The sequence below is a fragment of the Oncorhynchus mykiss genome, chromosome 17, assembly GCF_057628025.1.
Source record: "Oncorhynchus mykiss isolate SJ-2025 chromosome 17, ASM5762802v1, whole genome shotgun sequence".
Taxonomy (NCBI): domain Eukaryota; kingdom Metazoa; phylum Chordata; class Actinopteri; order Salmoniformes; family Salmonidae; genus Oncorhynchus; species Oncorhynchus mykiss.
The window spans coordinates 65,752,841-65,778,960 of record NC_143038.1 but is presented as its reverse complement, the minus strand read 5'-3'; the positions used below and the strand labels follow the sequence as shown (position 1 = coordinate 65,778,960).

General features: G+C 43.3%; 1 protein-coding gene across 11 annotated transcripts in view; it reads right to left on the bottom strand.

Annotated features, from left to right (window-relative positions):
- LOC110494715 (transcriptional enhancer factor TEF-5) overlaps positions 1 to 26,120 on the bottom strand; it is a 73,402-nt gene that overhangs the window by 34,582 nt on the left and 12,700 nt on the right. For 9 of the 11 annotated variants that reach the window (XM_090206329.1, XM_021570009.3, XM_021570014.3 and 6 more), the window contains exon 3: positions 2,027 to 2,276. The exons of the other annotated variants lie outside the window; for them this stretch is intronic. In XM_090206329.1, the coding sequence (XP_090062455.1) occupies positions 2,027 to 2,150 (124 nt within the window). In that variant the 5' untranslated portion in view covers positions 2,151 to 2,276. The remainder of the gene's footprint in view (positions 1 to 2,026; positions 2,277 to 26,120) is intronic. 11 annotated transcript variants of the gene reach the window in all.

Here is a 26,120-nt window from a genome sequence, read left to right as displayed (position 1 = left end):
GGTAATGTGATGGCTGTCACTGTTAAGTAAGCACAACACAGGGTGCATTGGATAATTCATTGAAATCTTCGGCTTTGGCTTGCTTAAATAGTTTCAAGCTTCAAGTTTTAATGGTACATGCACAAGTAAAGTGAAATGCCTTTCTTGCAAGCTCTGACTGCCTTTCTTGCAAGCTCTATCAGTTTGCAAGAAAGGGTAATACCTGTTTTCTGAAATGGGTGCAAGAGGGAAGTTCGTAACTTAGCATGTTCATCCTATTCTCAACAACCGGGAATAGGCATACTGTATATCCGCAGCTATAAACCAGACTGTAAAAAATCTAAACATAGTCAACCTATTGTTCTTGTAATTTCTTTGGCCAGATCAGAATCAGCTGCCAAGGGCTGCTTGAAGATGTGTTGTGTTGTTGTCTCTTTGCGTTTCCATCTTGCTCCGGTATAGGCTACTGGGGTGATGTCAGTGTAAATATGTCAACATACAGCTGCATAAACTATTCTCATTGAGTGTGGCGACATACTGCTAACATTTTATCCACAACTCTCTGTCCATCGCCATTTTAATATACGGGAAGCCAAAATGTTCCCAAACTGGAGGATCCTCCAATTCTGGTTTATCGACCCCACCACTCACCACAATCGTACAGAACTAGTTCCTAGCTGCGCCTCACACAAGGACTGTTTGAAATGCGGCAATTAAGATTTTAATTTTGATTACAACGTATGCATAGGCTCTAGTTGTTTTAACGGAATAGCCTGAAATGTTTTTTCAGCTCAGATTTACTCAAGAGGCATAGGCCTACAATGCAGCGTAGGCATAGCCTATAGGCCAGCGTTTCCCAAACTCGGGCCTGGGGATCCCAAGGGGGGAACGTTTTTGTTTTTTGCCCTAGCACTACACAGCTTATTCAAATGATGAACTCATTATCAAGATTGTATCATTTGAATCAGTTGTATAGTGCTAAGGCAAAAAACGAAATGTGCAGCCCTTGGGCTCCCCAGGACCATGGTTGGCATACACTGCTATAGGCCTAGTATTTTATTTGAACTATTTTAATGTATTCATTCACAGTGTATACCGAACCGAGGTCCCCATACCGAACCAAGGTCCCCATATCGAACCGAGGTCCCCATACCGAACCGAGGTCCCCATACCGAACCGTTCGGTACAAATATGTGTACCGTTACACCCCGAATGTTGATCAGAAAATCATGCAGTTACTTGCTTTATAACTATGATATAGACCCTAGCAGGGGCTAAGCAACCCTGTCCCTGGAGTGCCACAGGTACTAAACGATTTTGTTTCAACTCAACACCACACCTGACCAACTGATCAGTTCAACTGAATACACCTGGTCTTCCAGGTCGGTTATATCAAAAACATAGGACCAGGGTGTTGCCTACCCCTGACCTAGAGCTTAATGTGCACAATTGTTTTGTAATTGTTTTTTTATTTGAAAATCACACACAGTTCATGTTTTAACAGAGCTTGAGATGCACCTTATTGTGACATTTATTGATAATAACCAATAGACTACAAACTGCTGAGATTTTATTTTCCTTTCTCACTACAGAAGGGAATGGGATCCAAACACATTAAGCCACAGGTGTTTCAATACATGAGCCAGAAAGTGATGGAGGGCAGATTAACACATGGAATGAGTTGGATTTTTGTTTGTGTGTGTGTGTGTGTGTGTGTGTGTGTGTGTGTGTGTATACGTTCCAGTTTTATATCTAGTTAAATAAGAATTAGAAAAAGTTTGTTAGGTATAACTACACAAATAAACTACTGTCTAGACTGGATTGGTTGATGACAAAGAATGTGTCTTTCAAGGTAAAACATCAATGATGTGGCAATCAAACCATAGCACCCTGTTTTGGCATCAGTACATTGACTGACTGACACATCAAGTAATTTCAAAAATTATACTTGATGTTTTTAAGACCATAAAAGGCCCATGATGAAAAAGGTACCGTAAAAAAATGTATTGTGTGTGAGTGTGGGATTGCTTGCTTGTGTTTTACTCACCATACATCTTGCCTTCATCTGAGAGGATGATCTTCCTCCGTCCACAGGGAGGGTAGATGGCCAGGGCCTCCTGGAAGCTCTGCTCTATGTCTGGGCTCCACACCCCCTCGGCGTCCCCGTCCATGGCCTTGTCCAGCTCATCGTTCCCCTCTTCCAGCCCATCCTCCGGGCTACCGTTGGCACTCCACTCGTTGGAAGCAATGGTGGCGGCTCCCCCTGGGCCCGACGACGAGCCCCACAGTCAGAGGATCTGGGGGAGAGAGAGAGAGAAAGAGAAGAATACACAGTCATTATCATCATCATCATTGTAACTGCTGTCAACAACTTCATCATCATTGTCACCATTAGCGGGCGAGTACATTTACAATTCAGTCGTATAAAGAAGGCTCCTTTGGTTGTCCGTTTTGAAATCTTTAAATGTATGAACAAACAAAACAGCCCTTGATTATTGTTATCATTGACACATTTTTGTGTGTCTAAAACTGCCAAATGAATTCAAGCTATTCTATAAAACCTTGTTTTAATAGCAAACTAATCAGCAGTGGCCTCAAATAATTATTGTGGTTAGGGGAATGCTTCCCAATGTGGTCGCTTTATGGCTAAGAGCAGGCCGAGATCTTAAGTATTTTTCAAGCTGCCTCTTCTTCATTGTGTTGTAGAGTCCCCTAAGTATCCATCATCCCATGATGCTTGCGTTTTTATATTTGAAATATGATGTGATGGCCGATGTTGAAAAAAATACACATATTGGACAAATATGGGGAAGGCCATTTGGGATGGTCCTATGGGTTAACCCAACTCCTCACATTACAAGAACATTTTGAGGTTCCGCTGAAAAACAAATTCATGAGGGCATCATTGGAACATTTTAAAGTTGCGGTGTTGGAAACTTCCATAATGCAACTTAAAAAATATGAAGTGGAGGATTAAAAGAGATGTGAAAAGTAAAGCTATTTAATTGTTTAGTAAAAATCACAACTACCACATGAACATATCTCTTCACTAAAAGACAAAAGATGCACACAAGAGTTGAATAGCGAGAACCGGGTTACCGAGATTTAGCAAGATTTCCTTCCCAAACCCTCTCCCCTTTTCAGGGATAAATAACTGTGAGAAATAAATTATTTATATGAACAGCATGATGTGAAATGTAACTGTTAAATGATATGCAATGTCTAAATTTCAAAGCCGATTCTGCTGTCTCTGTTTGAAGATGGCGCCGAAGAACATGGCTGACGTTTTACATTCTCCCAATCAATTGTGCTATTTGGTTAAAAAAAATTGCGTTTCATGTAACTTGTTTTTTTAAACTTATTGTGTACATAATGTTGCTGCTACCGTCTCTGATGACTGAAAATAACTTCTGGACATCAGAAAAGCAATTACTCACCGCGGACAGGAAGAAGCTTTTTCCTTTAACGAGTCCGACGAGAAGGATATCCTGCTTTCACTGGAACAGGCCCAGATCCCCGCCTTTTGCATGAAGAAAAGACGCCGGAAAAGGGGACGCAGATCGGGGATCCTTCTGAGAAGCCGGGGGCGAGCGAGTAAACTCCCAATGCCTTCCATTCTTCTTGCTAACGTGCAATCATTGGAAAATAAAATTGATGACCTACTATTAAGATTATCCTACCAAAGGGGCATTAAAAACTAACATCTTATGTTTCACCGAGACGTGGCTGAACGAAGATACGGATAATATAGAGTTATCGTGATTTTCCATGCACCGGCAGAACAGAGACGCTACCACTCGTAAGACGAGGGGTGGGTGTGTGTGTTTTTTTGTCAATAACAGCTGGTGCGCGATGTCTAATATTAAAGAAGTCTCGAGGTATTGCTCGCCTGAGGTAGAGTACCTTATGATAAGCTGCAGACCATATTATCTACCAAGAGAGTTCTCATCTGTATTATTCGTAGCCGTCTATTTACCACCAAAAAACAAGGCTGGCACTAAGACCACTCTCAACCAACTCTATAAGGCAATACGCAAAGAAGAAAATGCTCACCCAGAAGCGACCGGGGACTTTAATGCAGGAAAACTTAAATCAGTTTTACCAAATTTTTACCAGCATATCACATGTGCAACCAGGGAAAAAAAATCCTAGACCACCTTTAATCTACACACAGAGATGCATGCAAAGCTCCCCACGTCCCCCATTTGGCAAATCTGACCATAATTCTATCCTCCTGATTCCTGCTTACAAGCAAAAACTAAATCAGGAAGTACCAGTGACTCGCTCAATACGGAAGTGGTCAGATGATGCGGATGCTACACTACAGAACTGTTTTGCTTGCACAGACTAGAATATGGTCCGGGATTCATCCAATGGAAACCCAGATGCGAGCTGCCCAGTGACGCGAGCCTACCAGACGAGCTAAATGCCTTTTATGCTCGCTTCGTGGCAAGCAACACTGAAGCATGCATGAGAGCACCAGCTGTTCTGGATGACTGTGTGATAACGCTCTTGGTAGCCGATGTGAACAAAACCTTTAAGCAGGTCAACATTCACAAAGCCACTGGGCCAGACGGATTACCAGGACGTGTACTCAAAGCATGTGCGGACCAACTGTCAAGTGTCTTCAATGCCGTTTTCAACCTCTCCCTGACCGAGTCTGTAATACCTACATGTTTCAAGCAAACCACCATAGTCCCTGTGCCCAAGGATTGAAGGTAACCTGCTTAAATTATTACCGCCCCGTGGCACTCACGTCGGTTGCCTTGAAGTGCTTTGAAAGGCTGGTCATGGCTCACATCAACTGCATCCTCCCGGACACCCTAGACCCACTCCAATTTGCATACCGGCCCAACAGATCCACAGATGACGCAATCTCAATCACACTCCACACAGCCCTTTCTCACCTGGACAGAAGGAACACCTATGTGAGAATGCTGTTCATTGACTACAGCTCAGCATTCAACACCATGCCCACAAAGCTCATCACTAAGCTAAGGACTCTGGGACTAAACACCTCCATCTGCAACTGGATCTCGGACTTCCTGATGGGCCAACAATGGGGCCCCTCAGGGGTGTGTACTTAGTCCCCTCCTGTATTCCCTGTTCACCCACGACTGCGTGGCCAAACACAACAAACACAACACCATCATTACGTTTGCTGGCGACACAACAGTTTTAGGCCTGATCACCAACAACAATGACACGGCCTATTGGGAGGAGGTCTGAGAACTGGCAGTGTGGTGCCAGGACAACAACCTCTCCCTCAATGTGAGTAAGACAAAGGAGCTGATCGTGGACTATAGGAAAAGGACGGCTGAACAGGCCCCCATTAACATCGACGGGGCTATAGTGGAGCGGGTCAAGAGTTTCAAGTTTCTTGGTGTCCACATCACCAACGAACTACCATGGTCCAAACATACCAAGACAGTCATGAAGCGGGCACAAGGAAACCTGTTCACCCTCAGGAGACTGAAAAGATTTGGCATGGGTCCCCAGATCCTCAAAAGTTATTACAGCTGCATCATCGAGAGCATCCTCACAGGTTGCATCACCGCCTAGTATGGCAACTGCTCAGCATCTGACCGTAAGGCGCTACAGAAGGTAGTGCGAACGGCCCAGTACATCACTGGGGCCAAGCTTCCTGCCATCCAGGACCTATATAATAGGCGGTGTCAGAGGAAAGTCCATAAAATTGTCAGAGACAAGAAGTTATAGACTTCTTTATCTGCTACCGCACAGCAAGCGGTACCGGAGCGCCAAGTCCAGGACCAAAAGGTTCCTTAACAGCTTCTACACCCAAGTCATTAGAACGCTGAACAATTCATAAAAATCTATTTTTGTATACTGCTGCTACTCGCTGTTTGTTTGTTAACTATGCATAGTCACTTCACCCCCCCCCACCTACATGTACAGATTACCTCAACTAGCCTGTACCCCTGCACACTGACTCGGTACCGGTGCCCCCTGTATTAGCCTCGTTATTGTTATTCTTATTGTGTTACTTTTTATTATTACTTTTTATTTTAGCCTACTTGGTAAATATTTTCTTCTTGAACTGCACTGTTGGTTAAGGGCTTGTAAGTAAGAATTTCACGGTAAAGTCTACACTTGTTGTATTCGGCGCATGTTGCAAATAAAGTTTGATTTTGACTTTAGATTTTTTTTTATCTGCATGATCAATCATCAACGACCAGGGTAGGGACAGACAGCACATCTCAGTATTGAGCACAGTTCTCAATGCATGTTTATGGTTACTCATTATGGTAACTTTTTTTCTTGTGAAAGTTAAGACTATAGCCTATTCTAGCCTATGCTACAGTAATATAAGGACTGAATGCTAAGGACTGACTAATTAGCACATCTTCATCTGTTTTATTATATTATTGTAAATATTTTTTTGAATCTGCAGAGTTTTAAAACACCCTATCACTAGGATATCGTTGCTTTTAATCCGTGTGCACTCAAGCACTCTCTCACTGTCACGTTCTGACCTTTATTTCCTTTGTTTTGTATTTATTTAGTATGGTCAGGGCGTGAGTTGGGTGGGCAGTCTATGTTTGTGCCGCCAGTCTGCCAGTGCCGCCAGTCAGCCAGGGGCAGCCAGTGCCGCCAGTCAACCAGTGGCAACCAGTGCCGCCAGTCAGCCAGGGGCCGCCAGTCAGCCAGGGGCCGCCAGTCAGCCAGGGGCCGCCAGTGCCGCCGGTCAGCCAGGGGCCGCCAGTGCCGCCAGTCAGCCAGGGGCCGCCAGAGCCCCTCAGCCCAGTGGCGCCAGAGCCCCTCAGCCCAGAGGCGCCAGAGCCCCTCAGCCCAGAGGCGCCAGAGCCCCTCTGTCCCGAGCTGCCGCCCCTCTGTCCCGAGCTGCCCCTTTGTCCCGAGCTGCCCCTCTGTCTAGTGGGGTCATTGAGAAGGGTTGCCATGGTTAGAGAGCCACGGAGGCGGACAATGAGGTGGACTAAGACAATGGTGAAGTGGGGTCCGCGTCCCGCGCCAGAGCCGCCACCGCGGACAGACGCCCACCCAGACCCTCCCCTATAGGTCAAGGTTTTGCGGCCGGAGTCCGCACCTTTGGGGGGGGGGGGTACTGTCACGTTCTGACCTTTATTTCCTTTGTTATGTATTTATTTAGTATGGTCAGGGCGTGAGTTGGGTGGGCAGTCTATGTTTGTTTTTCTATGATTTGGGTATTTCTATGCTTCGGCCTAGTATGGTTCTCAATCAGAGGCAGGTGTCATTAGTTGTCTCTGATTGAGAATCATACTTAGGTAGCCTGGGTTTCACTGTGTGTTTGTGGGTGATTGTTCCTGTCTCTGTGTTTGCACCAGATAGGACTGTTTTGGTATTCACGTTTCTTGTTTTTGTTAGTTTGTTCATGTGAAGTGCTTTATTAAACATGAATCAAAATAACCACGCTGCGCTTTGGTCCGCCTCTCCTTCAAGTCAAGAAAACGTTACACTCACAGTATTTCTTGCTCTCCATTAATTCCATTAAAATTGCATCCAAAATAAATGGGCCTTATCCTGTTCAATTAATATGCAGTATATATTACTGAACAAAAATATAAAGGCATCATGTAACAATTTCAATGATTTTACTGAGTTACAGTTCATTTAAGGAAATTAATTACGCCCTACTCTATGGATTTCACATGACTGGGCAGGGGCTCAGCCATGGGTGGGCCTGGGAATGAGTTTTTCCCCACAAAAGGGCTTTATTACAGACAGAAATACTCCTCAGTTTCATCAGATTTCTGGGTGGCTGGTCTCAGATGATCCAGCAGGTGAAGATGCCGGATGTGGAGGTCCTGGGCTGGCGTGGTTACACGTAGTGGTGGTGGTTGTGAGGCCGGTTGGACGTACTACTAAATTCTCTAAAATACCGTTGGAGGTGGCTTATGGTAGAGAAATGAAGATAAGATTCTCTGGCAACAGCTCTGGTGAACATTCCATGAGCCAGCATGCTTATTGCACACTCCCTCAAAAATTTAGAATTCTGTGCCATTGTGCACATTTTAGAGTGGCTTTTATTGTCCCCAGCACGAGATGCACCTGTGTAATGATCATGCTGTTTAATCAGCAAGTCTACACTTGTTGTATTCGGCGCATGTTGCAAATAAAGTTTGATTTTGACTTTAGATTTTTTTTTATCTGCATGATCAATCATCAACGACCAGGGTAGGGACAGACAGCACATCTCAGTATTGAGCACAGTTCTCAATGCATGTTTATGGTAACTCATTATGGTAACTTTTTTTCTTGTGAAAGTTAAGACTATAGCCTATTCTAGCCTATGCTACAGTAATATAAGGATGATTGTTCCTGTCTCTGTGTTTGCACCAGATAGGACTGTTTTGGGTTTTCACGTTTCTTGTTTTTGTTAGTTTGTTCATGTGAAGTGCTTTATTAAACATGAATCAAAATAACCACGCTGCGCTTTGGTCCGCCTCTCCTTCAAGTCAAGAAAACCGTTAACTGCACATTTTAGAGTGGCTTTTATTGTCCCCAGCACGAGATGCACCTGTGTAATGATCATGCTGTTTAATCAGCTTCTTGATATCCCACATGTGTCAGGTGGATGGATTATATTGGCAAAGGATAAATGCTCACTAACAGGGATGTAAACACATTTTTGTGCATATGGAACATTTCTGAGATCTTTTATTTCAGCTCATGAAACATGGGGCCAACACTTTACATGTTGAATTTATATTTTTGTTCCATGTATAGATAGATGTCCTAGCCTACCTATTCCAGGTAATAAATTCAATGCAGTATTAGACTTATATTTAGCTAATGAATGATGGGTTACTCATAAGCTTATAATTTATAGCCTCTGTTGCTTTCGCATTACACACCGGCGCTCAACTGGCCTGTCTCCTTAAAAAACGCTCCTTAGCTCTTGGAGTTGGAGTCCCAGGAAAAGCTAGACTAAATGCATTTCTTATACTTCTTATTATTGGAAGAGGGACGCAAGCTCTTGTTTGCAGCAGTCAATAGAAGGCGGGATGTCGGTAGGCGGGATGTCAGTAGGCAATAGCAGTTATTTATTCAGACCCATAACCATTCAGATGGCGCTAGGCTATAGCAGTTACTTATTCAGACCCATAACCATTCAGATGGTGCTAGGCTATAGCAGTTACTTATTCAGACCCATAACCATTCAGATGGCGCTAGGCCATAGCAGTTACTTATTCAGACCCATAACCATTCAGATGGCGCTAGGCTATAGCAGTTACTTATTCAGACCCATAACCATTCAGATGGTGCTAGGCTATAGCAGTTACTTATTCAGACCCATAACCATTCAGATGGCGCTAGGCCATAGCAGTTACTTATTCAGACCCATAACCATTCAGATGGTGCTAGGCTATAGCAGTTATTTATTCAGACCCATAACCATTCAGATGGTGCTAGGCTATAGCAGTTATTTATTCAGACCCATAACCATTCAGATGGTGCTAGGCTATAGCAGTTACTTATTCAGACCCATAACCATTCAGATGGCGCTAGGCTATAGCAGTTATTTATTCAGACCCATAACCATTCAGATGGTGCTAGGCTATAGCAGTTACTTATTCAGACCCATAACCATTCAGATGGTGCTAGGCTATAGCAGTTACTTATTCAGACCCATAACCATTCAGATGGCGCTAGGCTATAGCAGTTACTTATTCAGACCCATAACCATTCAGATGGCGCTAGGCCATAGCAGTTATTTATTCAGACCCATAACCATTCAGATGGCGCTAGGCTATAGCAGTTACTTATTCAGACCCATAACCATTCAGATGGCGCTAGGCTATAGCAGTTACTTATTCAGACCCATAACCATTCAGATGGCGCTAGGCCATAGCAGTTACTTATTCAGACCCATAACCATTCAGATGGCGCTAGGCTATAGCAGTTACTTATTCAGACCCATAACCATTCAGATGGCGCTAGGCTATAGCAGTTATTTATTCAGACCCATAACCATTCAGATGGCGCAAGGCTATAGCAGTTATTTATTCAGACCCCTAACCATTCAGATGGCGCTAGGCTATAGCAGTTATTTATTCAGACCCCTAACCATTCAGATGGCGCTAGGCTATAGCAGTTATTTATTCAGACCCCTAAGCATTCAGATGGCGCTAGGCTATAGCAGTTATTTATTCAGACCCATAACCATTCAGATGGTGCTAGGCTATAGCAGTTATTTATTCAGACCCCTAACCATTCAGATGGCGCTAGGCTATAGCAGTTATTTATTCAGACCCATAACCATTCAGTCTCCTGAAGAGAAGTCAAAGCCTGCTGTATCTTATTCTTCTATTATTCAGACATGTCATTACAATGTTGAAAATAACAAAACCTTATTTCATTTAACTGTTGAAAGTCGAGGAAGGAATTAAGCAACAGTAGAGAGAGAATGAGGGGGTAGGCTAACACATCCGTCACACAACATTAGGGGAAATATTATGAAAGGTATTAATGTGCCGGCCTACTAATTATGAACATTTTAAATAGGCACTATTACATTTCAAATTCAATAGCCTATAATTGTAATGTTGTAGGCTGCATGTCCTGCACCAGCATTGTATGTTTTCTCCCAGCTTCATGGTTTGAACGTGGTGTGTAATTCCAGTCCATATAATACAGTATAGGCTAATACAATACAGTACACTAATACAGTCTACACTCAAAAAGATTAGCCTACTGGAGCTTGTTTCAGTTATTTACCCAAGAATAGATAGCTACATTTATGGGCTTTGGTGTTTCTCTGTTGTGCGTAATGTACGGTAGTCTATATATCATAGGCTATGTATTGGATAACGGTACAATCATTTGGGCTTTTTTGGGCTTGGCTCATTAAATGTCTTTAATGTATGGCTCATGAGGCTTGAATTTCCATGCCAATCAGAGCTCTAACCCAATCCAGACATATTTTTATGCTTTTTCATCTGGGCATGGACACTACAAGGTGTCGAAAGCGTTCCACAGGGATTCTGGCCCATGTTGACTCCAATGCTTCAGCTGTGTCAAGTTGGCTGTAATGTCCTTTGGGTGGTGGACCATTTGGGTGGTGGACCATTCTTGATACACACGGGAAACTGTTGGTGTGAAAAATACAGGAGCATTGCAGTTCTTGACACAAACCAGTGCACCTGGCACCTACAACCATACCTCGTTCTAAGGCACTTAAATATTTTATTTCGCCCATTCATCTCAATGATCTCAAGGCTTAAAAATATATTTTTTAACCTGTCTCCTCCATTTCATCTACACTGAGTGAAGTGGATTTAACAAGTGACATCAATAAGGGATCCTAGCTTTCACCTGGATCCACCTGGTCAGTCTATGTCATGGAATGTTGCTAATGTTTTGTACACTCAGTGTATATGACAGTCTAGCACTTCAAATGACATCAGATCAAAGGCAGGAAAACCAGTTCTACCTCCTGGTGGAAAACTCTCCAGTCTGACTAGGCCTGAATGTAACGCAGTAGGCTAGAGACAAACTGAGCACCACCACTAAGACTAGTGCCTAAGTCTATTTGAGGGAAAGTCTGGTTGAGGGACAGTATGAGATTTTGAGGTAAAGCTGAGAACTTTGGGCCCCCCAGGACCAGGGTTGGTCTTAAACTAGAAGTCGACCGATTAATCGGAATGGGCGATTAATTGGGGCCTATTTCAAGTTTTCATAACAATCGGAAATCGGGATTTTTTTTTACACCTTTATTTAATCTTTATTTCACTAGGCAAGTCAGTTAAGAACACATTCTTATTTCCAATGACTGCCTAGGAACGGTGGGTTAACTGCCTCGTTCAGGGGCAGAAAGACAGATTTTCACCTTGTCAGCTCGGGGGATCCAATCTTGCAACCTTACAGTTAACTTGTCCAACGCAATAATGACCTGCCTCTCTCTCGTTGCACTCCACAAGGAGACTGCCTGTTACGCAAATGCAGTAAGCCAAGGTAAGTCGCTAGCTAGCATTAAACTTATCTTCTAAAAAACAATAAATCATAATCACTAGTTAACTACACATGGTTGATGATATTACTAGATATCATCTAGCGTGTCCTGTGTTGCATATAATCTGACTGAGCATACAAGCATACAAGTATCTAAGTATCTGACTGAGTGGTGGTAGGCAGAAGCAGGCGCGTAAACATGAATTCAAACAGCACTTTCGTGCGTTTGCCAGCAGCTCTTCGTTGTGCATCAAGCATTGCGCTGTTTATGACTTCAAACCTATCAACTCCCGAGATGAGGCTGGTGTGACCGAAGTGAAATGGCTGGCTAGTTAGCGCATGCTAATAGCATTTCAAACTTCACTCGCTCTGAGCCTTGGGGTGGTTGTTTCCCTTGCTCTGCATGGGTAAAGCTGCTTCGATGTGGTGGCTGTTATCGTTGTGTTGCTGGTTCGAGCCCAGGGAGGCTTGAGGAGAGGGGCGGAAGCTATACTGCTACACTGGCAATTATTATATTATATTATATTAAGTTAAAATAAGTGTTAATTCAGTATTGTTGTAATTGTCATTATTACAAATAAAAAATAAATAAATCGGCCGATTAATCGGTATCGGCTTTTTTGGTCCTCCAATAATCGGTATCGGTATTGAAAAATCCTAATCGGTCAACCTCTATCTTAAACCCAGTGACTGAATGTGGAGATCACGGCAAAATTCGAGATGCTCTCGCCCAGCAGTCAGCAGGTAGGTCAGCAGCTCAAGTATTTAAAGCTAAAAGTCCACAGAGATCAGGCTGCAACTATACATCTACCCCAACACAACTCAAGATGAGCAGATCCAATTACCAGAAACATCCACAATCACTACAGTAAACATCCACTGTGGTAGAAAAGTGTGGGTGCATATAGCATAATTAAAATGCACTGGTCTAGAAGAATCCATCGCATGTCAGGTCTATTAAGACCAGAAATGTTGTGTCAAATGTGTCCAATTGATGTGTTCTTTTTTGGACGCAGTCCCAGTGTTTTTCCTGGTAGTGAAGACACACAAACCCACCCTTCTTTAACACTGTCTGGGTGGTCAGCAAGACCACTGTGTGTTAAGACACGTTTAAAGTCTGTAAAGATATTAGATATTATGATATTAACTAAGCTGTTTCTCTCCAATAAACGCGAGGTGTAGGATCATAGACGTATAGGTATGGAGTAAGAGTCTCCTAGCCAACGGGGACTAACTTGTGGAATAGTGAGAGGGATTTGTCATGGGGATTTGACAATACTGATCAGAATCCCTGGGTAGTGGGCTATAATAGTACATGAGTTTAGTGGGGTGCTGCTGTGCTGTGTGTGAAAGAGCTCTCATGGAGAGCGAGGCTTAAATTCCAGACATGTCCTTATTAAGAAAGGGCTGTGAGCGTTCACTGTTTCTCCTTCTGCCTCCCTTGTGTCAACCCGACGCCCTCCATCCCCTCCCCCACTCCACCCCTCCGCCCAGCGCTCAGAACGTCTCTGCCCAAATAAGGACGGGAGACCAGAGGATACATGTAAGGGGGAGGGAGAGGAGGGGAAAGAGGGGAGGGGGGCGGATTGTCCAATTTAGGCGTCCACTTCGGGGTCTGGAAAACAGTAGGATTGTTTCTGCTGGAATGCAACATCAGCAGAGACAGAGAGAGACACAACCACACTCACAGCCTCTCCATGAAGCTGCCTGATGTTAACGAGCAGAGAGAGAGAGAAGGCATTGTCAACTCTATGCCCATATAGACTGTTTCACTATATTACTGGGTAATTCAATTTGATGCAGTAGTACAGTGAAGAATAGACACAACAAAGGAAACTGAGAGAGCTGCATTTAACGGTTTGATTGTGTATTTAACTATCAACAAAGGTTGTACAAATCAGATCAAATGCTACAATATACCTATTTCCATTAGCCTACTACGATAATTGGGAACTCCTGGGACCAAGGCAATCAACAATTTCAGTTTTAACATTATTAGGCAGTGTTAACATCATTAGACAGTGTTAACATTATGAGACAGTGTTAATTGTATTCAACAGTGTTAACATTATTAGACAGTGTTAACATTATTAGACAGTGTTAACATTATTAGACAGTGTTAACGGTATTCGACAGTGTTAACATTATTAGACAGTGTTAACATTATTAGGCAGTGACATTATTAGGCAGTGTTAACATCATTAGACAGTGTTAACATTAATAGACAGTGTTAACGTTATTAGACAGTGTTAACGTTATTAGACAGTGTTAATGTTATTAGACAGTGTAAACATTATTAGACAGTGTTAACATTATTAGACAGTGACATTATTAGGTGTTAACGGTATTAGACAGTGTTAACATTATTAGACAGTGTTAACATTATTAGACAGTGACATTATTAGGTGTTAAAGGTATTCGACAGTGTTAACTTTATTAGACAATGTTAACGTTATTAGACAGTGTTCATGTTATTTGACAGTGTTAACATTATTAGACAGTGACATTATTAGACAGTGTTAAGTAGAGGTCAACCGATTAATCGGAATGGCCGATTAATTAGGGCCGATTTCAAGTTTTCATAACAATCGGAAATCGGTATTTTGGGCGGAATTTTTTTAAATGTATTGTTATTATTATTCTTATACCTTATTTAAATAGGCAAGTCAGTTAAGAACACATTCTTATTTTCGATGACGGCCTAGGACTATGGGTTAACTGCCTTGTTCAGGGGCAGAACGACAGATTTTCACCTTGTCAGCTCAGGGGATCCAATCTTGCAACCTTACAGTTAACTAGTCCAATGCAATAACGACCTGCCTCTCTCTCATTGCACTCCACAAGGAGACTGCCTGTTACGCGAAAGCAGTAAGCCAAGGTAAGTAACTAGCTAGCATTAAAGTTATCTTATAAAAACAATCAATCATAATCACTAGTTAACTACACATGGTTGATGATATTACTAGATATTATCTAGCGTGTCCTGCGTGGAATATAATCTGACTGAGCATACAAGTATCTAAGTATCTGACTGAGCGATGGTAGGCAGAAGCAGGCTCGTAAACATTCATTCAAACAGCACTTTCGTGCGTTTTGCTAGCAGCTCTTCGTTGTGCGTCAAGCATTGCGCTGTTTATGACTTCAAGCCTATCAACTCCCGAGATGAGGATGGTGTAACGAAGTGAAATTGCTAGCTAGTTAGCGCGCGCTAATAGCGTTTCAAACGTCACTCGCTCTGAGCCTTTGAGTAGTTGTTCCCCTTGCTCAGCATGGGTAACGCTGCTTCGATGGTGGCTGTTGCCGTTGTTGCTGGTTCGAGCCCAGGGAGGAGCGAGGAGAGGGACGGAAGCTATACTGTTACACTAGCAATACTAAAGTGCCTATAAGAACATCCAATAGTCAAAGGTTAATGAAATACAAATGGTATAGAGGGAAATAGTCCTATACTTCCTATAATAATTACAACCTAAAACTTCTTACCTGGGAATATTGAAGACTAATGTTAAAAGGAACCACCAGCTTTCATATGTTCTCATGTTCTGAGCAAGGAACTGAAACGTTAGCTTTCTTACATAGCACATATTGCACTTTTACTTTCTTCTCCAACACTTTGTTTTTGCATTATTTAAACCAAATTGAACATGTTTCATTATTTACTTGAGGCTAAATTGATGTTATTGATGTATTATATTAAGTTAAAATAAATGTTCATTCAGTATTGTTGTAATTGTCATTATTACAAATAAATAAAATAAAAAAATCGGCCGATTAATCGGTATCGGCTTTTTTGGTCCTCCAATAATCGGTATCGGCGTTGAAAAATCATAATCGGTCGACCTCTAGTGTTAAGGTTATTTGACAGTGTTAACGTTATTAAGACAGTGTTAACATTATTAGACTGTGTTAATGTTATTTGACAGTGTTAACATTATTGGACAGTGAAATTATTAGACAGTGTTAACGTTATTAAGACAGTGTTAACGTTATTAAGACAGTGTTAACGTTATTAGACAGTGTTAACATTATTAGACAGTGTTAACATTATTAGAAAGTGACATTATTAGGTGTTAACATTATTAGACAGTGTTAGCATTATTAGACAGTGTTAATGTTATTAGACAGGGTTAACATTATTAGACAGTGTTAATGTTATTAGACAGGGTTAACATTATTAGACAGTGTTAATGTTATTAGACAGGGTTAACATTATTAGACAGTGTTAATGTTATTAGACAGTGACATTATTATACAGTGTTACCGTTATTAAAACACCCAACCATTCATATGGATTATAAGGAGTTTAGTAACATAAGGTTGCATTAGGCGGAAGGAGACTACAAAATGACTTTGACCTGGAATGTCCAATATAACAACAGTATTGGGAGAACACTGTAATGTGGGCCTTTGAAAATGTAAAACCCTCAAAACCCTTTAGAAGACACAGGCTGTATATCAAATCGGCTGTTCCTCACACAGATGAAAGGCCCTTTGACTCCTTATGGGTGACACACAACACTCCTGTGATGGGAGGCACACTGATCCGGACAGAAATATGAGCACACACTTACAAACATCACACACAAACTCTTCTAGAATACTTTCCATGAATGGAGTCTTTCGCCTGTTGCCAGATGGGATATTAGGCGTCTTGATTGAATGACATGGTACGCTCAGATTGATCACAAAGTCAGATGAGACACACACAAGCATGCACGCACACACTTCCCCTCCTACAGTCTCTGGGAGTGTGTCCAGCCACAGACCTGACTGAGACCATCATGCTACAGAATTCCAATGTGCAGCAGGAATGTAAATACCAGTGGAAAGCTATGCACCTCGCACATTCATTCAAACTCCACCATTCACAGCCCAGAAATCCTGTTTTCCCAGGCCTCATAGAGCTATCACGTTGCACTTCGTTTTCAGCAATCTGGTATATCTTTGCACAGGCCTCTTCTACAAAGCTTCAGCAATCTGGTATATATTTGCACAGGCCTCTTCTACAAAGCTTCAGCAATCTGGTGTATCTTTGCACAGGCCTCTTCTACAAAGCTTCAGCAATCTGGTATATCTTTGCACAGGCCTCTTCTACAAAGCTTCAGCAATCTGGTATATATTTGCACAGGCCTCTTCTACAAAGCTTCAGCAATCTGGTATATATTTGCACAGGCCTCTTCTACAAAGCTTCAGCAATCTGGTGTATCTTTGCACAGGCCTCTTCTACAAAGCTTCAGCAATCTGGTGTATCTTTGCACAGGCCTCTTCTACAAAGCCTCAGCAATCTGGTATATATTTGCACAGGCCTCTTCTACAAAGCTTCAGCAATCTGGTGTATCTTTGCACAGGCCTCTTCTACAAAGCTTCAGCAATCTGGTGTATCTTTGCACAGGCCTCTTCTACAAAGCCTCAGCAATCTGGTATATCTTTGCACAGGCCTCTTCTACAAAGCCTCTGCAAGTTTGGTATCCTTTTCTTCCTAAACTGCATAATTCCACTCATACATCCCATGTAATGCTTGATATGTTATTGATATGTCTTTCTTATATGGAAAGTTGTAGGTATAAACACAGGAAGTGATTCCATGAGAGTCCTGAGAGTATGTGTGTTATAACATGTGTATTACTGTCCACAGTCAACGTGGGAAAACCCCCACAGTCAGACACAGACACTAAAACAAATAGAGGTAGTGTGTGTTTTGGCTGTGGGTGGAGGATTGTAAATGGATAACCAGTGATTTATTCACTCACACAGTGCATGTAGATGAGATCATGCTGATACATTCAAAATTTGATCCGTTTCTTGTTGGGTTTTTTTGTTGGGAGAAAGGGGGATGAAAAGGAACAGACAACCCCGACCCTAAAGAGACAGTAGGTGGCTGTAACATTATAACATAACATGGGGACTGTCCTTGCTCCATTCCAAAAGTGGTCGAAAAGTCACGTTTCATTCATACGCTGCATTTTGAAACAAACATGATTTATTTCAGAAATAAATCATAGTTTTACAGAGACAAAACATACCCTGAGAGGGAGAAGTCTGCCTTTTGAGCTGGGACAATAGTGTAACTGACGAGGAAACCAGCGTCAGACAGACACCATCCTCACAAGGTAGATTAGGACTGGATAGCCAACCAAAGGTGTCAATCAAATGAAGTCATCTTACCATGAAGTCACTTCAAGTTAATGTGTAAAATGCTCTCGACAAACACACAACGCTCAACTGTGACACTACAAATTGAAATTGAATGGGATAACAATACTGAGGTGATGTGCATTTGCTCAACGTCATGCTCATAAACAATGAAATAATTGTATTTTTAGAGATAGATACAAAGGCCATGAAATTGTATCTCATGTAGTCAACAGTGACATTTAAAACACAGTAACAACACAGCTAACATTGAACGTCCTGAGGACATTTTATGACGTTCCCAATAGGCCCCATAAAGGTTTCGTGATGGTCCCAAGGGAACAGTCTAAGGGGACCTTTGTGAAGTTCCCTGTAAGTTACTAGGACGTCACTGAGGACCATATCAGGATGTACTCAGGACTTTAATTTTACTAGTCCTTAGGACGTTGTGTGATGGTGGACCTTTTTATAGTTCCTGGTTTGACCTGTGGAAGTTCTTGGGACGTTGTGTCATGGTCCCCTGAAGGTCCCTTGAACATTCTTGGGATGTTGTGTCATGGTTCCCTGGAGGTTTTTGTCACGTGATGGTGCCAAGTGTCCCAAACCATTATAAGTAAAGTAATGAAATGGTGTGGGTTTTTTAAGTAAGTGGTACACTTCAGCTAAAATAGTGTACAAATCTTTAATCAATGACAATATTTGAAATGATCACTTAGTACTAACTTCTCAATATGACCCCACCTGGGAATGTGCCCTACACATTCATTGCCTACAATACCTCTCTGCATTTAGCGAAAGATTGCAATCTGCTAGGTTTGGGCAAATATCGTATACCGGGGTGTTTGGAAGAAGCCATTTTAGATATCAGTTAATCTGACTATTCACTCATTGATTTCATTTATTCATTTGAGCAATTTGAGTTTGGGTTTTCAGTGTAGTTGTTAATGTTGGTGGGGTATATTATTATGTTTTAAATGTTACTCCCGAATCACAATGATAAGTCTTTCTTCAGTGTATTTTTAACAAAGGTGAGATTTACTTTGACGTGCAAAGTGTAGGAATAGTCGTACAGCAGGGTTTTACGTCAGCTGGCTTTGAGGTTCACCAATATGGGCCTAGAGGGGGTTTGTAAGAGTAAAACATGTTTTATTAGGCTAGTAGGCTAGTTGAGAACAAGGTAGGCTAGTTGAGAACAAGTTCTCATTTACAGCTGCGACCTATCCAAGATAAAGCAAAACAGTGCGACACAAACATCAACACAGAGTTACAAATGGAATAAACAAACGTACAGTCAATAACACAATAGAAAAAATCTATATACAGTGTGTGAAAATGAGGTAAGATTAGGGAGGTAAGGCAATAAATAGGCCGTAGTGGCGAAGTAATTACAATTTAGCAGTTAACACTGGAGTGATAGATGTGCAGAAGATGAATGTGCAAGTAGAGATACAGGGGTGCAAAATATATATATATTTTTTAAATAAAACAATATGGGGATGAGGTAGTTGAATGGGCTATTTACAGATGGGCTATGTACAAGTGCAGTGATCTGTGAGCTGTAAGCTGCTCTGACAGCTGATGCTTAAAGTTAGTGAGGGAGATATTAGTCTCCAGCTTCAATGATTTTTGCAATTAGTTCCAGTCATTGGTAGCAGAAAACATGAAGGAAAGGCAGCCAAAGTAGGAATAGGCTTTGGGGGTGACTAGTGAAATATACCTGCTGGAGCGCGTGCTACAGGTGGGTGCTGCTCTGGTGACCAGTGAGCTGAGATAAGGCGGGGCTTTACCTAGCAAAGACTTATAGATGACCAGGAGCCAGTTGGTTTGGCGACGAATATGAAGCGAGGGCCAGCCAGCGAGAGCATACAGGTCGCAGTATATGGGGCTTTGCTGACCAAACGGATGGCACTGTGATAGATTGCATCCAATTTGCTGAGTAGGGTGTTGGAGGTTATTCTATAAATGACATAGTTTTACTTGCATTTAAGAGCAGTTGGAGGCCACGGAAGGAGAGTTGTATGGCTTTGAAGCCCATCTGGAGGTTAGTTAATACAGTGTCCAAAGAAGGGCCAGAAGTATACAGAATGGTGTCGTCTGCGCAGAGGTGGATCAGAGAATCACCAGCAGCAAGAGCAACATCATTGATCTATACAGAGAAAATAGTCGGCCCGAGAACTGAACCCTGTGGCACCCCCACCCCCTGTGGCACCCCCATAGAGACTGCCAGAAGTCCGGACAACAGGCCCTCCGATTTGACACCCTGAAGTAGTTGGTGAACCAGGCGAGTCAGTTATTTGAGAAACCAAAGCTGTTGAGTCTGTCGATAAGAATGTGGTGATTGACAGAGTCGAAAACCTTGGCCAGGTCGATGAATACAGCTGCACAGTATTGTCTTTTATTGATGGCGGTTATGATATCGTTTAGGAACTTGAGCGTGGCTGAGGTGCACCCATGACCAGCTCGGACACCAGATTGCATAGCGAAGAAGGTACGGTGGGATTTGAAATGGTCGGTGATCTGTTTTTTAACTTGGCTTTCGAAGACCTTAGAAAGGTAGGGTAGGATATATATAGGTCTGTAACAGTTTGGGTCTAGAGTGTCTGATCGTGGCATCATTCAAATCTTTGGAGATTTCAGACGATACAAAAGAGAGTTTGAACAGGCTAGTAATAGGGTTTGCAACAATTGTGGTGAATTTTAGAAAGAGAGGGTCCAGATTGTCTAGCCTGGCTGATTTGTAGGGGTCCAGATTTTGAAGTCTTTCAGAGCGTCAGCTATCTGGATTTGGGTGAAGGGGAAATGGGGGAGGTTTTGGCAAATTGCTGTGGGGGTGGAGGGCTGTTGACCGGGGTAGGGTTAGCAAGGTCGAAAGCATGGCCAGCCGTAGAAAAATGCTTATTGAAATTCTCAATTATCATGGATTTATCGGTGCTGAAGTGTTTTAGGGAGCATTTGACAGTGATGAGGGGTGGTCATTTTGACCACAGACCCATTACAGACGCAGGCAATGAGGCAGTGATCACTGAGATCCTGGTTGAAGACAGCAGAGGTGTATTTAGAGGGCAGGTTGGTCAGGATGATATCTATGAGGGTGCTCATATTTACAGATTTGGGGTTGTACCTGGTAGGTTCATTGATAATTTGTGTGAGACTGGGGGCATCTAGCTTAGATTGTAGGACGGCCGGGGTGTTAAGCATGTCTCAGTTTAAGTCACCTAACAGTACGAGCTCTGAAGATAGATGGGAGGCATTCAATTCACATATGGTGTACAGGTCACATCTGGGGGCAGAGGTGGTCTATAACTAGCGGCAACGGTGAGAGACTTGTTTCTGGAAAGGTGGATTTTTAGAAGTAGAAGCTCGAATAGTTTGGGCACAAACCTGGATAGTATGACAAAACTCTGCAGGCTCTCTCTGCAGTAGATTGCAACTCCGACCCCTTTGGCAGTTCTTTCTTGCCGGAAAATGTTATAGTTAGGGATGGAAATTTCTGGATTTTTGGTGGACTTCCTAAGCCAGGATTCAGACAGGGCTAGGAAATCTGGGTTGGCAGAGTGTGCTAAAGCAGTGACTAAAACAAACTTACGGGGAGGCTTCTAATATTAACATGCATTAAACCAAGGCTTTTACGGTTACAGTGCGTTCGGAACAGAGAGTAAAAGGAACAGGTTTCTGGGCGTGGAAGAATAGATTCAAGGCATAATGTACAGTACAGACAAGGGTATGGTAGGATGTGAATACAGTGTAGGTAAACCTAGGCATTGAGTGACAATGAGAGAGGTTTTGTCTCTAGAGACACCATTTAAACCAGGTGACGTCACCGCATGTGTGGGAGGTGAAACAAAAGGGCTAGCTAAGGCATATTCAGCAGGACTGGAGTCTCTACAGTGAAGTAAGACAATAATCACTCACCATAACAGCAATGACATATTGACATTAGGGAGAGGCATGCATAGCCGAGTGATTATAGGGACCAGTGGGAAGCTAGGCAAGCTGGAAACACGGCGATTCAAACAGCTAGCAGACCGGGGCTAGCAGGCTAGCAGAAGGGCCTTAGGGGGACGTCGTGACGGAAGAAGTCTGTTGTAGCCCCCTCGAACGGTTACATCGGCAGATCAGTCTAGCAGAAGGGCCTTAGGGGGACGTCGGCAGATCAGTCGTGTTGGATTGGCAGGGCTCCGTGTAGGCAGCAAAAGGCTCCAGGCCAATTGGCAAAATAGGTATTGTAACCCAAGAAATTGGATGAATGTCCTCTTCAGCTAACAGTCCAATATGTTCTAGACAGCTTACGAGCCCCGGTTATCAGGCTAGTGGATGGGCCTTCAGGGGACGTTGCGACAGAGGAGCCTGTTGAAACCCCTCAGGCGGATAACGTCGGTAGCCCAGTCGTGGTGGAATCGGCGGGGCTTCGTGTCGCCAATAAAAGGGGTCCAGGCCAATTGGCAAAAAATGTATTGTAGCCTAAGGATTGGCTGATGGACCTCTTCAGCTAGCCAGGAGATGGGCCTAGCATGAGGCTAGTTCCAGGCTCACTGGTGCTTGCTTTGGGACAGAGACTTTAGCCAGGGGGTAGTCACTTGGATAGCAGCTAGCTAGCTGCGCTGATCCAGGTGAAAAGATTCAGAGCTTGCGGTAGGAAACCGGAGATGTGGAGAAAAAGCAGTCCGGTATGCTCTGGGTTGAATTGCGCAGTGCAGACTGGCAGGAGTTGACCAGGCAAAGGTTAGCTAATGACCACTAGCAGTGGCTAACTGACTATTAGCTGGTAGCTAGTTAGCTGGCTAGCTTCTGTTGGGGGTTCCGGTTCTAAAGTATAGAAAATAGCAGATCCATACCACATTGGGTGAGGCGGGTTGCAGGAGAGTATGTTGAAACGGAGGTTAAAATTATATACGAAGGGGGAAAAAAACATATATACACGGGACACGCACGACAAGACGAAGACGTCTGAACTGCTACGCCATCGTGGATGACAAGCTCTGCATGGTGTGATGTGTAATGAAACTAGGGTGCGCATGCACTGGGTAAAACATGTCTTTTTTGGAGTGTGGGGGGGTGGGGGGGTGTTTCTTTGTGACCATCTGGTGATGTCTCTGGGACAAACCGGGAACTGGACAAAAACCTCCAATGGACCATGACACTTCCTGATGGCTTTAGGTGACCATTTCGTGATGTCCCGGGGTCATCCTAATGACACATTATTGTTTGCAGGGAAAAAGGATGGCAGATAGTCTAGTGGTTTAGAGTGTTGGGCCAGTAACTGTATGGTTGCTGGTTTGAATCTGGAGCTGGCAAAGTGGACTATCTGTGGCTGTGCCCTTGAACAAGGCACTTAACCCTAGTTGCTCTGGATAAGAGTGTCTACTAAACAACTTAAAAATGGTACATGTTGGTGGACTGCATGGTCTTCCCTCCCATTTATTCATAATGCTTTTAGTCAGATTGTTCCTGTGTGTCAGAATGCAGGCATTGTTAGGACTGCTGTTGCAGCTGGGACACTTGCTGGTGAGGGAAAGATGACCCCTGAGGTCAGACCCAAAGCGCTGCACACACCCATCTTTCACCAATACTAGACAGACAGACAGACAGACAGACAGACAGACCATCCAGATTTTTCTCTCTTTCTGCACACAATCCCCTAAAATAAATCCCATTCTCATGGCTGAAGGGCATATTCTCAAACACAATTACACACAGATGCTCATTCTCTCTCTTTCTCGGAGACACCCACACACTACGGGCCTCACAAACACACACTTGACGAAGAGAACAACAGGACTTGGCGATTGAAGGAGCAGCTGCTCTCTTAGGTCAGATTACAGTTACAGTAAACATTTTTGACTCTCTTGACAGGGCTGGAGACACTGCCTTACCCTTGACCAGCCCACACACACAGACACACACAGACACAGATACACACTCTTGCTCTTCCTCTCTCTAATCAAAGGCAGCTTATTTTACCACTGGGTTACAGTACACACACAGGTTTAAATCCATTTAAAAATGTTCCATTTCAACAGTTGAAAAGGAAAGTGAGATGCCTATTGAGTAGCCTAGTCGAGTCTTGCCTCTGAGAGGAAAGAGACGGAGAGAGGGCCAAGACACTGCCAACCCTCCCTCCCTAACTCCCTCCCCTCCTAGACTCCCAAGAGTATGAGAGCCCCATCTCAGAGCACTAGAGGAGCTGTCCCTCCCCCTCCTCTTCCCTCCCCTGTCTGTGTTTTGCCCTAATAAATTCTCTCCAGCTCCTCCAATAACTTCCTCCTACTTCCTCTTTGGCACAGCTCTCAGGAAACAATCAGGGCTGAGGGTGAGAGGAGGGCTGGACGACCAACAGCTCACACAGCAAGAGGCAGAGGGAGGGAAGGGAGATAGAGAGAGGAAAAAGAGAAGGAGAGACAGAGAGAGAGAGAGAGAGAGAGAGAGAGATAGAGAGAGAGAGAGAGAGAGAGTAGGGAAAAGAGAGAGTGAGGCAGAAAGAGAGAGAGAGAGAGAGAGAGATAGAGAGAGAGAGCGAGAGAGAGAGAGAGAGAGAGAGAGAGAGAGAGAGAGTAGGGAAAAGAGAGAGTGAGGCAGAAAGAGAGAGAGGGTAGAGGGGCTTATATTTATAGTCAGTAAGGCAGTTCACAGCTTGATACCATTTCGAATTCCCCCAAAAAGGCATGCTTGAGATGGAAAAGTCTGAAATCAAACAACAGATTTCCAAGTCTAACAGAAGGAGATATAACATTTCAATCTTTCACAATCTGCCTTGACACATGAAAAAAGTATTCCTTGAAGTACAAAACATCAAGCCAGGGCCTGAATGGGGCAGTAATTGACGAATAGCAGCAGGTAGCCTAGCGGTTAAGAGCATTGAGAACGAAAAGTCACTGGTTTGAATCCCCAGGCCGGCAAGGTATAAAAATCGGCCGTTCTGCCCATGGGCAAGACAGTTAACCCCCAACAACAACTGCTCCCTGGGCACTGATGACGTGGACCTCAATTAAGGCACCTCTCTGATTCAAAGGTTGGTTGAAGGTATTCAGATGTGTAACTGACTAGGTATACCCCTTTCCTAGTACAACACAGACTAGGGTCTACCTCAGTGTCTTTTATTTGATTTTAGTCATTTAGCAAACACACATATCCAGAGCAACTTAAATGTGCAATTAGGGTTTGGTGCCTTGCTCAATCTACAGATTTTTCACCTAGTCGGCACGGGGATTCAAACCAGCGACCTTTCGGTTACTGCCCCCTCTTAACCGCTTGGCTACCTACGGGCCCCATGGAGTAAAGCCTTAATCTGGCCCACAAACAGAGGAAAGACTGACAAAGCAGAGAGCGCCAGGACTGCTTCTTTTACAGCCTGATTCAGCAGTTTAATCTGACATTTTCCAGGGAGCGTTGCAGAGCAGTCATCCTCTCCTCCTCGCCTGAGTTGGTCATTCTGTGGTGAGACCAGCGGTTTGGTGCCCTAATCTGTGAAACTTTTACGACATGCGTAATTTATGCACAAGTATACACGCTAATAAGGCCACTCATCTACCCATATCAATTATGGAGTCTGGCTACATAGCTAAAATGTGGTATTTGCATTGCAAGAACAATAAGGAGGTTGAGAAGAGAGAGGGAGGGGTTTTTAATAAATAAAGGAACAAACTTTCAAACCCAAACCTAGAGGTGATCATCATTTTAAAATGAAATCCTTTAAACAACACTTCTAGACAAGTATGATGCTTAGTATGGTCTAAATTGTTCAGTAAGTGTGTGGTTTGGTTTTAAAGGGTCGTCCTCCAAATCAACACTATGATGGTAGGGACTAAGAGCAAGGCTTCGTATGAGTGAGTGCCCCTTAAAGTCAATGGAGAACCACTCCAACACAATGGCCACACACATCAGGCATAGGACTAGATCCCATATAGCCATGCCCAGATTGTTGCCTCCGTCATTTATAATGAACACCAGCTAGAAACCCAAACTAACAAACAGATGCATGATACATCCTGTTCATTGCTATATGGAGCATGGGTCATTGGGCCCACAGAGTTCTGTTGTCATTTTCTGGATACGTACATTAG